The 11,828-nt window shown below is 42.4% G+C and overlaps 1 protein-coding gene across 1 annotated transcript; it reads right to left on the bottom strand.

The window, feature by feature from the left end:
- Window positions 1-6,855: 6,855 nt before the first annotated feature.
- On the bottom strand, window positions 6,856-10,899 carry LOC119738223 (caspase-2-like). Its single transcript, XM_038213008.1, has 3 exons — window positions 10,603-10,899; window positions 8,539-9,553; window positions 6,856-8,039 (listed from the first exon to the last, which is right to left on the bottom strand). The coding sequence occupies exons 2-3, from the start codon at window positions 9,482-9,484 to the stop codon at window positions 7,327-7,329; spliced, it is 1,659 nt and encodes a 552-aa protein (XP_038068936.1). The 5' UTR covers window positions 9,485-9,553; window positions 10,603-10,899; the 3' UTR covers window positions 6,856-7,326.
- Window positions 10,900-11,828: the final 929 nt, after the last annotated feature.

Here is an 11,828-nt window from a genome sequence, read left to right as displayed (position 1 = left end):
GCACCGATCACAGCTCAACCAGCAGAGACAGAGACGCCCCAACCGATAAAAACAACGTCGTCACCGACGGTAACGAGAGTGACCAAGACTAAAAATCCTAAACGAATACAGCAGGGTAAAGCTTTAGCCGAGCACAATAGACAGATGAAATTAAAATTAGCAAAAATGAACGTAACATCGGACGAAGCTACGAGCTCACCAGACTACAACTCTTGGGCGATGTGGGGGGCTATAGCGTCTATAATAGGAGTGGGGTTGCTGTTACTAAAAAGTAAGGCAACTGCGCCGGCCGTACAGCCAGTGCCGGCAGTCACGCAACCCACTACACCCATCGCCCCCAAAACGCTAGACATGGAATAGATCAGACCTTTTAGGTCTGTAGCTAAACCAGCAATTTAAAAACTGTTATATTAAAAACGATGAGTAACTTTGACACCAACGGAATAGCTAATACGATTTATCACGGAGCCGTCATATCGGGTCTTTCGATGGGATACGCCATGGTAGGAAATAAACTACTCAAAATGAAAGCGCCGGATTTAAGCAAACTAAGCGTAGAAGATGCGGGTAAATTGACGGGTATTATAAGTGGAGCTCTGGCCACGCAAAATTGGTTGGTGGCCCAGGGTATACTACCGGGCAGTATAATGAAAACGGCATAATTTAAATAGGTTTATTAAATAAATGGATGAGGGAGGATTTGACTTTGACCCTGTTGATGATTACGATTACGATGACGATGATGATGTAGCAGAGACCAATGTAGATGACGACTTTGATACTACTACACCACCGGTAGACACAGAAAGCGTCTTCGGCACGGGAACAATAAGCAGATTATCTATAAAAGTAATAAAAGAAGATGTTGATTCATTTTACAAACAAAATAATATAGACCCCGCGTTTATCGACCCCAACGATTTTGAAATTGGTAAAGACAGAAATCTATACGTTAAAACATATAAAGGTCGAGAACCATTATCTTATAGACGAGGTGGTCAAAGAATATATTACAAATTAAGTACCTTACAAAATAAATATGGTACCGCATTTATTCGCGACACCCTCAAAATCGCTGACTATAAACCAACACTACTTGTCAAACTAAAAGATAAACTCGAAAAGGTACAACCCGAGAGTATCCCCATGACAGAACTACCCAGAGCCACCGATGAGGTAACCGAGATTATAGACGATTTACAACGCGACACCGGCGCTCAAACAGAAGGATTAAATTACAGAGAACTCCAGGGTTTAGACAAAAGTCTTCAGACGTTGAGAGGTAACCTAGAACTTAATTTAGCGCGTCTCACAGAACTAGACCAAGAGATATTTGATGCCGAACATGAATTAGGTGATCATAGGATCAGCGAAGAAGAACGACGAGAGTTAAACGATAAATTGAGCGACTTAGACGTCGAAAGATCCGCCAGATTAGAAACCGCAAAAACCAACGAACGAGGGCTCAAAAGTCAGATCGCTAGAATCAAAGAAACGATTAATAAAATATTAGGCAACGACACGACTCTGGCAGAAAAGATTAGAACTCTGTTTAGAGAACAAGGTGTGACCGTAGTGAGTATTTTAGCCGCTTTGAGTTTAGCCATCAGCACGATAGTGAGTAGCATCGTCGCTAGCGTGAGAGGTGTGGGTGCCCCAACCGCGCCATCGCCAACACCAACACCAACACCAAAAGGTGGTATCAAAGAGTGGATTTCAAAACAACTCGCTAATTTTGCATCTGCTCTTCAAAAACTCGGAGTGAGCGCGTTGGGTGCTCTGCCGGGTATCATAGGCAGCGTACTAAGTTGGATATTTAACGCGCTGAGTAAGTCCGTATCGTGGTTGGCCGAACACGTGTGGGCTTTGTTTTTGGGTGTGGGAGCCTTGGTGTTTGCGTACCTGCAAAAACGATGGTAGTAATAGTTGTAATCAAGTTTAAACAAAAAAATAAGCCTTACCAGCACAAAGTTGGTAAGGCTTATTTTTTGTGTGTGAGATTAGAGTGTGACTTATCGCGTTGCCTCGTAAGCCAAAATACCCATACCAACGATAGCCAATATTCCTACCGTCAATGATAATTTTTCGTCTTGGTGAGTTTGTAGTTTCGTGGGCTCCTGGGTTAAAACTGTAGGTGAGGGTGCTGGTGCTGGTGTTGGTGTTGGTGATACAACATCGTTCGTCATAGGCTCTGGGGGTGTTGGTGGCGCGACGTCATCGGTGTCATCAAAAGAGTCGTCCGGTTGAGGTTGTGAGTTTAAATCTGGTACCAAACCAGTGTTCATACTCTGGGTAGCGATTTGAAGATTGTTGTTATAGCCGTCGTGCGTTCCAACCCTCAAGTTCATATCCGATGGAATTAAATATAACCCCGGTTTCACGACAAAATTTAAAGGCGTTCTGGCATACTGCAAAGAGTCTTGAAATTGATCGATACTCGTTTCCATGTCGTCTACTGCATTGATGATATCTTCAACGATGACGTTAAATTGTCTCTGAGCGTCTAATCCGGTGCCCGGTGATAATACGCTCGTTTTTGTTTGAGCCTGCGCACCGAGTAAAGCATATACATAAGATCTGATCGATTCGTTGATCTTTATGATTCCCGCGGGGGTAAACGAACTCTTGGCGGGTATAAAATCTAACCAAGCCATTTTGACGATGTCGTCTTGTTCGAGATAACCCTTCCAATGCTTAAAAAAAGCATCGTGTTTTTTTGGATCGTCTAAACCCCAATTTTTATCACCCGTGGGGTTGATAAAATCGTCGAGTGTGGTCGTGTTTTTATCATAGTCTAACGGCAAGAGTAAAAACGATTTTGTTTTTTCGTTCCAAAGAAAAAGCCGACCTAAGCCATAAGTCTTTTGATCTCTCGTCTGTTTAAAAGACTTATTTTGATCGATGGCAAACGTCCGACAGATGTCGGTAAATGCTCCACGATCATAGGTGTTGCTGAGAGCGTCAAACGAGTCTTCTCCCGGTATTGCTACGGCCATGTCGTTTAATATCCTTCTCACCGTAAAGTATAGATGAAAATTAAATAAGGCTTTAACGTAACGGTTGTTCGAGTTTAAAATATCGATTCCAACACCACAGCCCGTTGTAGCGCAATAGATCGCAAAGTTTAACTGATTTTGATAAAAAGACATGGGGTCTATTTTCCAACGAAGTACAGCATCGTTGGTATTGAGGCGAGATATTTTATAGTCCGAGATTAAGTCGGGAAACGGGGTTAAAAACGTGTTAGACGCGTTGACCGTAATCTCGAGTTCGCCAGTGAGATACGGACTGTCTAGTACATGCGCTGGGGTGGTAGCTTGTCGTTTAGCTACATTTTGATTTACTTGTCTCGTTACCTGATCGGCTATCGATTGTATCTGCTTTTTTAACGACTTAAAATCACTCATTATTTTAGTTTCAGTTTTAATATAAAAAGACTTTAAAATAAATGCATTCGTTTCACTTGTTTCAAAATGAGCAGACGTTTAAATTAGAAGACGTCGTAGATAATTTAAACGGTCAAAAATCTATACGCGTAAAAAGGGTGTTGTTTAACGCCGGATATTTTAATATTTCCAGCGCCACGGAGATTGATTGGTTTACGCAAATAGATGGGAGACCCGCATTTACCACAGATAAACCTCCCCCCATACCCGCGGAGTTTCTTTCAGATGTACACATAAGAACGCCGGATAGAGATTTTATAGAGCGATTGTTACCCGATATACCATACCACTTTTTAATTAACGATGAAAATGTTTTACAAAAAACTATAAACGATCTTATAAAAGCGTACGAAGACGATAGACTAGAATCCGTTTTAGAATCAAACAAAAGAAAAAGAGCTATTATAGCTGAACGGCGAGGGTTGATTTTAGCCGCCATGTCTTCAGAAATACCAAAAACTGAATTAGAACTTAATACGCTTCAATCTTTAGTAAGATTATTATATGTTAGAGAAAGAAAAATCTTTGAAGGTGAGGAATTGGCTTCAAAGTTTATTGAAGGAGAAATGGGTGCGAGCGAGTTGAGCGAGTTGAGAGATAGTAGGGAAGCAGGGGTAATTATCAGGGGAAGTCTTATCGTGACGGGTGAGGATTTAGATTTTATTCCTCCGAGTCATTTAGAGCCGTTGCCACTCGGAGTCACCGGTTCGGTCATCATAGCACCGGGGTGGTACGACGTCGATTGGTTCGATTTCATTTTAAATTCTATACCCGGGGTAAGTTTTCGAATATTTAGAGAATCTAAAAAGGTGACATTGGTGATAACCGACGTAAATCTCAAATTGCGCTTGAACAGAGAAGTATCTCGATTACTCAATTTACCCAAAGGAAGACTGGTACCCAAAGTGGTGTATACGGGGTCTTACGACGTTAATCCGTTTAAATTTTTGTTTATTCGCTGCCCGCAATTAAGTACGAGTGAAAACTTTTTTAATGGTCGTCCGTCTGACATCTTAAAAATCGTACCCGTGGCTACGCGCAAACCCGATATTGATAGAGCCGAGGGATTCAAAAATCTTAAAAACGGTATAATCGACAAACTGACATTTTCTATCAGCGGTGAAAAAGGACAGGTATTCAACAATAAGGGTGAGGGTATCATTATCGAGTTGGAGATCTTTTAATTTTAAAATCTTTTTATATTAAAAACATGAGTGTAGATGGTAAGGCGTTATACCCCGATATTTCTGGAGATGTACTCCGATTAAATAGTAACGAAGAAACAAAAGTGTACAGACTTAAAAAGATTGAAGAGATTCGATCTTTAATCTTGAAAGAGAGAGACCACCGAGAGCGCACTTATAAAAAAATAAAGAGAATGATCGACACTATTAATTACGTAGAGATAGGATTAGAAGGATTGGGGACTGTAGCGGGGGCTGTCAGTATACCCGCTCTCTTGGGTGTTATATCAGCCCCCGTTGGATTGGTGCTAGAAGGAACGTTTATAGGCGCTTTTGGTGTAGATATTCTGCTTAGAATCGCGTCTAGGCGATTATCCGCCAAGCTAAAAAAGCACGACCAGATTAAAATATTAGCAGACTCCAAACTTAACACGATTGAAGAATACGTGTCTCAAGCCATCAACGACGGAGATATATCGCACGAAGAGTTCTTATTGATTACGAGAGAGCTCGCCAAATTTAACGAGCTTAAGCAGAAAATTAGAACAAAAACCAGCACAAAGCTTCAAAAAATTAAAAACGATACAGACTTTGAAAAAGAAGTTAAAAAACGGGTAGACGAACGGCTGGCAAAAGAAAAAAAATCTCTTATCGAAAAACTTACAAGTTCAAATTCTCGGTAAATAAACATTATGAAAGCGAACCACCGAGTTATACCTCTATTTCACCTCTTAGGGTGTTACCCTCGGCCCCGCCTTTATTGTAGTGGTCATCGTATATTTTTAGTGCTTTATTAAATTGATTTTGAGTCACTTTAAATAAATCTCTAACTCGTTCTTTGTCTAATCCAACGACGTGATGATAACACGCCGCTATTAATGACCGTTTGACGCAACCATTTCCCCTCAATGTTTTGTAATTAACGAGCTCGTTATATTTATTGATTGTTTCTTGGACATCTTCTGAGTCTTGCTCTGGACAAACAGACAAAATAAGTTTCTCCACAGTTTTTCTTTTGTTTCTCTTTAAAGTTGACCAATTGATACGATCTTCTTGCACATTTTCTGCCGAAAAATCAAAATAACGTGAAACTATTTCACCGCACGTTTCACAAATTAAAAAACCATTCTCGATGATTATATGATGATCGCACTTATCCCCAAGTTGTGACGTCCCAAAGTATTCCATCTATTTAATAAAAACCGATATTATTTTTTATTCATTTTTCAAATACTCGTCGGTCTAAACATATTACTCTCCATTTTTATATTAAAAAACAGCTCCTCACCTTTTACAGGGTAAGGAGCTAATTTTTTTTGTCTCGAGTTTCAAGGTCACGTTGTGGTGACTCACACACGTTTCAAGGTCACGTTGTTTACGCCAAATTTCTATCGTGCCTCAACACGTTTCAAGGTCACGTTGTGGTGACTCACATATTTTCAAGGTCACGTGGTGGTGACATCACCTCATTTTAGCGACGACAGATTTTTATTTTTTATTTCTCTCTCCCGGAGTCAGATTTTTTTTTTTTTTTCTCTCTCTCTCTCCCTGCGTCAGATTTGTTTGTTTTTTTTTCTCTCCCGGCGTCAGATTTTTTTTTTTTTTTTCTCTCTCTCTCTCTCTCTCTCCCGGCGTCAGGATTTTTTTTTTTTTTTTTTTTTTTTTTCTCCCGACGTCAGAGATATATTTTTCTCTCTCTCTCTCTCTCTCTCTCTCTCGGCGTCAGATTTTTTTTTTTTTTTTTTTTTTTTTTTTTTTTTTTCTCCCCCACACCCGGCGTCAGATTTTTTTTTTGAGATCGGGGGATTCCCCTATATTTTTCCCCAACTATTTTTAGAATCGAGAGCGGCGTGCTCAGGCTTGCCGCAGATTTTTTCCATTTTGCTCCGGTTCCCCCACCTCCCCTACTACTACATCGTATTGGACGGGAATAAGGTACTAGTACCTCTTCGGTCATAAATGTATTCCCCATTTTAAAAGTCGCAGTTTGAATGAACCAAAAATTCCATAATCTGATGAGCTAAAACTGTAAATTCTTTACATTGTCTTCTCTTACTGGACCCAATTAATGCATAAGTGGAATCCACTAAACGGGCTTCCCATTTAAAATATGAATTAAATTAACTAATAAATAAATAGAGATTTAAGCTGAACCAGAAAATGCCAATTGGCCGGAGGTTTAACACCTCAGTTTTAAGGACACGTCTTCAACAGAATTCATGTGATTGTCATCATTGTTCATTATTAAACGAATCGTCATTTTATTCCGTGATAATGTCCTCTACAATACATTATAAATACTGTTTTTAATAGGAAACAAAACTCTTTCTTCAGGCAGTTTTTTAGAGCTCACTTTCATACATGAGCAGCAGATTAATGAACTTTTAGGAGTAACTCGATCGCTAACAATAAAACGTCTAGTATTGCACAGGTCACATCGGGACAGGCCCACATTATTTTCTGAAACGAGCTTAATAATCGGGTTTCCTTCTCGGTGCAACTATTAAAGGCATTAATTTGGTCATCCACAGACAATCGGTAAGCGGAGTTAGAGGGTAATGTTTTGTACCACATCCCCATGCCTAACTAGTTAGAAAATGACATTATTAAGTCGCATATTCACTTGTCGATGTATTCCCGAAACCAGAGTTAATATAATGAACTACTTTAGATTGTGTTCTTCTGGTGAACGTTGTTTAACTCAGCATGGTTGATGCGCGAGATGAAGGCACCGACTTGGACCCTCCAGATGTTCCCTGGCCCGTGGAAGGTGATCCCATGCTCAGGTACAGATTGTACCTCAGCGTCGTCTGTATCTCAGGGGAGATCTGGACGCGCTCCTCGGGGGAATTCTTGCTCCGCAGCCGCCTCTTCTTCACCTCTCCGTGGACGGTTGTCATCAAGTCTAAGAGGTTCAGCTTTCTGGCAAACGTCTCAAGCATATCAAAGAGTACACCAACGTAGAAATGGTAGACGCTTGGGAGGGAATCACTTGTGGCTTCCTTAGGGATAAGAGCAAATGTCAGCAAGAAGTCATAGTCGTTAGGGATTAGTGTAGGGGTTGTGGGGATGGTGGTGTCCTTACTGACGTGCACTCTTGGAGAGAGTTTAGCCTTGACGTTACCCTCAAGAATCTGGAGGAAGAATAGCTTAGGTTTGTCGGCTAAGGTCGGGCAGTTGGTCCGGGAGAAGATGTCAGTCAGTTGTTGGACCTCCACAGCGATGCCGTCTGGGCCGATGATCTTCCCTCCCCTGGCTCCGCGAGAGAGGATGCAGACGATGACGCAGTCGAAGTAGGAGTGATCCTCGAGGCTCAAGAAGCGGAGAGCTGAGATGATGTCCAGGGACATCAGACCCCTCATGATGCGGACGTTGAATCCCAACTTGATGAGAACACTTCGTAATCTGTCTGTTGGATGATGGAGACATTGAAAATTAGTGTCTGTCTTCAAGTAATAACTGTACTTCAAAGCCATTATGCTATAGGGATCTGACCTCTAAAATGAACTCGAGCATTTTTATTTAAAAGCCAATGCATAACAATCTATGAATTTCAATTAACCAAAACATAACAGAAGTAAAAACAAGTCATCCATCCTCATGAAAAAAAAGTTTGCCGGTGTAGCGTGAATATCCGACTCCATGAAATGTGGAGTCGTTGGTAGTATTGCGTATGCGTAAGTAATATGATAAGATATTGACTGGTCACGTCACATGAGAGGGGTTAACCAATAGTCCGATTTTCACAGGAGTCGGATTTTCATATTACACCGGTTTCAGAGTATTTGGGGTTTTGACAATTTTACAAAGAAAACAATGTGTGAGAGACTTGATGAACTGATGCCCAGAATTATATCTGTATGCGCACCCATCATACAAAGTAATTTACGAGACAATCGTATCCCTACCAGTGTTGTCTTGTTCTTTAGCGTCCTCTCGTCCATCACTTGATGACTGACTCGATGCTCTTCCATTCAAACTCTCCTCAGCTTCCAAGGTGCAAAAATTATCAATAATGACAGCCACACCTCTAGGTCTAGTCCTCATGAGGTAACACGGCCTCTCGCGGCCTCCGTCAAGGCCTGCCTCTGTCCTGAAATGCACCATTCTCCTTTTCTCGGCTTTCTTGATAATTTGGTCTTGATGCTCACCAAGTCCTTGGATACCCTTCTGGCATGCTTCTGTGAGTTGCTGGATCAGTGGACATTCTTGCCACTCAAATATCTTAAGGTTAGAGAGTTTGCTAGCCAGGAAGACCGGGAGACAGCGCAGAGGATTGTTCTTCAACTGCAGGTCTTCAAGACATGTTAGCTCGCACAGCGCATGAGGCAGCCATTCCAGACGATTGTCATTAATCCAGAGAAGCTTCAAGCTCTTCATGGAGGCGATCTGGTTCGGCAGGCTGGTGATCTGATTATTGTCCAGGAAGAGCTTCTCCAGACAAGCCAAGGATCCGCTGCACAACACTGTGGGGAACTCTGCAAAGCGGTTATCCGAGAGATCGATCCATCTCAGATGGGTCAAGTTCACGATGGCTCTAGGAAGCTCTGTCAACGAGTTGCAGCTGAAGTAGAGCCTGACCAACTCGGTCAACTTGCAGACAACCTCTGGACACTTCTGAAAGGAGTTGTTCTCGAGATACAGCCACTTTAGCCGACCCAGCATGGCCATCTCGGCCGGGAGATCCTTCAGCTTGTTGACGTTCAGGTTCAGCCATTGGAGCTCTCCCAGACTGAAGAGGTCTGTTGGGAGTTGTTGGAGGTTTCGATAGTTGAGATCGACGCGGAGGTCGTATGCGTTGCCTCGGTAAGGGGAGATACCGAGTGCCTGAAGGGACCAGTCTGTACCTGCCATCACTGCTTCGCTCTCATCCAATCATGTATAACTGACTGCATACATTGTATCGTTGTACAGCACAACACTCTGTGAACACAACAGAGTAAACTTGTAAATTGTCTGATTTTTTTTGCGTCAATATAGGACCTAATATATATAGTTTGCACAGATACATGACATACAAACCACCCCCCTCCCTTTTTTTTGGGGGGGGGGGCAAGATTCAGAAACTTCAAAACTGCTCTGCCACAATCTTACTAGTTTGTTTGGATTCAAAGATGGCCTGCACAGGTACCCCTGCCAGACGATCCCCCCCCCCCCCCTTCCACATCCCTTCCGTGATGCCACAGTACGTGACTTCACGTCCATTCTCAAAATTTAATTCATACAATGTATTCTGGGTCCATGGTCAAACTGTAGGTCACACAAGCGGGTGAGTATAGTAGACTATAGTACCCCACTGGACTGTTGTGTGAAATAATCACAGCCTGGAAGGTGAAAGCCAAACATGTGCACGTGCGCTGTGATGAAACGATCCCCCTTTCATGAACATGTTATTGGTATAATAATACGATGATATTTGGACGTGAAAGGTTTTATGGGCGGATTAGCTCAATTGGGCTGTTTAGCCGGGGGGGGGGTAGCAAGCATGTGCTACTTTTTTGCATGATTTTCCGATTTTGTGGAGGGTTAGACCGCCTAACGTACACCCCCAACCACCACCACCACCCGGCGGCACCACCCCCGTAGATACGCCACTGGTTTATAATTAACCAGATGCTTTTTCAAGTTGCATCCGGGCCGTACGGATCGACAAGAACGGAATTCACGATCATGGACAACCATGCAGGATAACTACACATGCTGTCGGATGATGACGTACTTGGGCCAGCTGCCGCCAGCAACGGACATAAATATTGACAGTTGTAATTCAACACAGCCATTCCTTGCGTTATTTGCTCAATAAACGAACCAAGAACCATAGTAGCGAAGCATCAGTCTGCTATTAAAAAAATCATGCGATGTAGGCTTGTGTTGTACTCTGAATAGTGGCGTGTTCAACGGCATTGTTGTTTTGAAAGAAACATTCATTATTCATACTTTAAACAAGATGATTTGGAAATACATGTACATACCTTATAGTACTAGGATCGTGGAGCTCTTTTTTTTTTATAGTTCCATGGCAGGCTAGTGACAGGTTGCTCCGCGAAAATAAAAAGCACTCATCCTCATCGCACGGGTCGGTGTGCAACGGTACATGTTTGGGGAAACCCTCGTAGTGCACAGTGCTAGTGCCAGAGGGTAAAGATCGTTCGGTTGGGATGCATATTGTACTCGCATTTACTTGCACCTTGCTCGCTACTTTGAATATTGATTGTGTTCACTCGTATCCCCGGCCGGGTAGGTCGACGTGCTTCAGTTCTTTCAATGGAGCCCGTGTCACAGTGTTTGCTAAGGGTCAACGGTGGGCACGTTGTAGGATCGTCGAACTAGTAACAGCTTTTGACAGCGTAAGTGGGCAGGTTGATGGACGTGGCGGATCCAAGATTTTCAAAAGAGAACTGCTTGAGTATCTCAAGAATTTTCCAAAAGGGGGAAGGGGGGGGGCGGCTAAATTATTTTTGTAACTTATTAGACAATAAGAGAGGAATGTTTTGATCGAATGCAATTTGTGGGAACTTTCAACACAAAAACCAGGCTATATGGAAAACCAAAACGGATATCACGTTATTTTGATGCGCGATCATGACGCTCACGAAAGATATAGTTTTCATCGCAAAGCTATAAAGCCCCTCGGACAACTTTCGGGATTTGAATTTTGGGGTTGGGTTTCTTTGACGGGTACCCGATTCCCGCACTGCCCGTAAATCACACCACTATAGGGCTGACTTCTTAGGCCAAAAAAAATAAGTCTCCGGTTTCTGGTATGCGCGCGCGTCGCCGTAGCCATGCGCGTCGGCAAAATGATTTTTTTTTTTCAATAAAAGATGATGTCTCAAAACCGCCAAACTCACTGGTTTGACTGGAATCCTGCTGCTGCACAATTGTAACGTACTAAGTTTAGTCGGGCACCATTTGCAGTCATCAACCGACATTTGAAGCAAAAAAGACAGGTAACAAAAAAAAAAGCCGCGTCGTCGCACCACTTTTTGGGGAAGCTCCAGTACCAGAAACCGGAGACTTTTTTTGGCCTTATACGCCAGCCTATACAATCTTGTGAGGAGTCTAAATGAAAGTGCCAGTATGCCGAATTAAAGGACAAGACAGTTAGATAAAGAGCTATCTCTCACTCCAACATATTTATGTTGTGTTTAAAGTGACAAGAACTAGAACGTCCCATGTCCAAGATTTCGGGAGGGAA

This window comes from Patiria miniata, unplaced genomic scaffold (genome assembly GCF_015706575.1).
Source record: "Patiria miniata isolate m_02_andy unplaced genomic scaffold, ASM1570657v1 HiC_scaffold_3, whole genome shotgun sequence".
Classification (NCBI taxonomy): domain Eukaryota; kingdom Metazoa; phylum Echinodermata; class Asteroidea; order Valvatida; family Asterinidae; genus Patiria; species Patiria miniata.
Note: the sequence above shows the minus strand (reverse complement) of the source record. Positions and strands in the feature narration are given on the sequence as shown.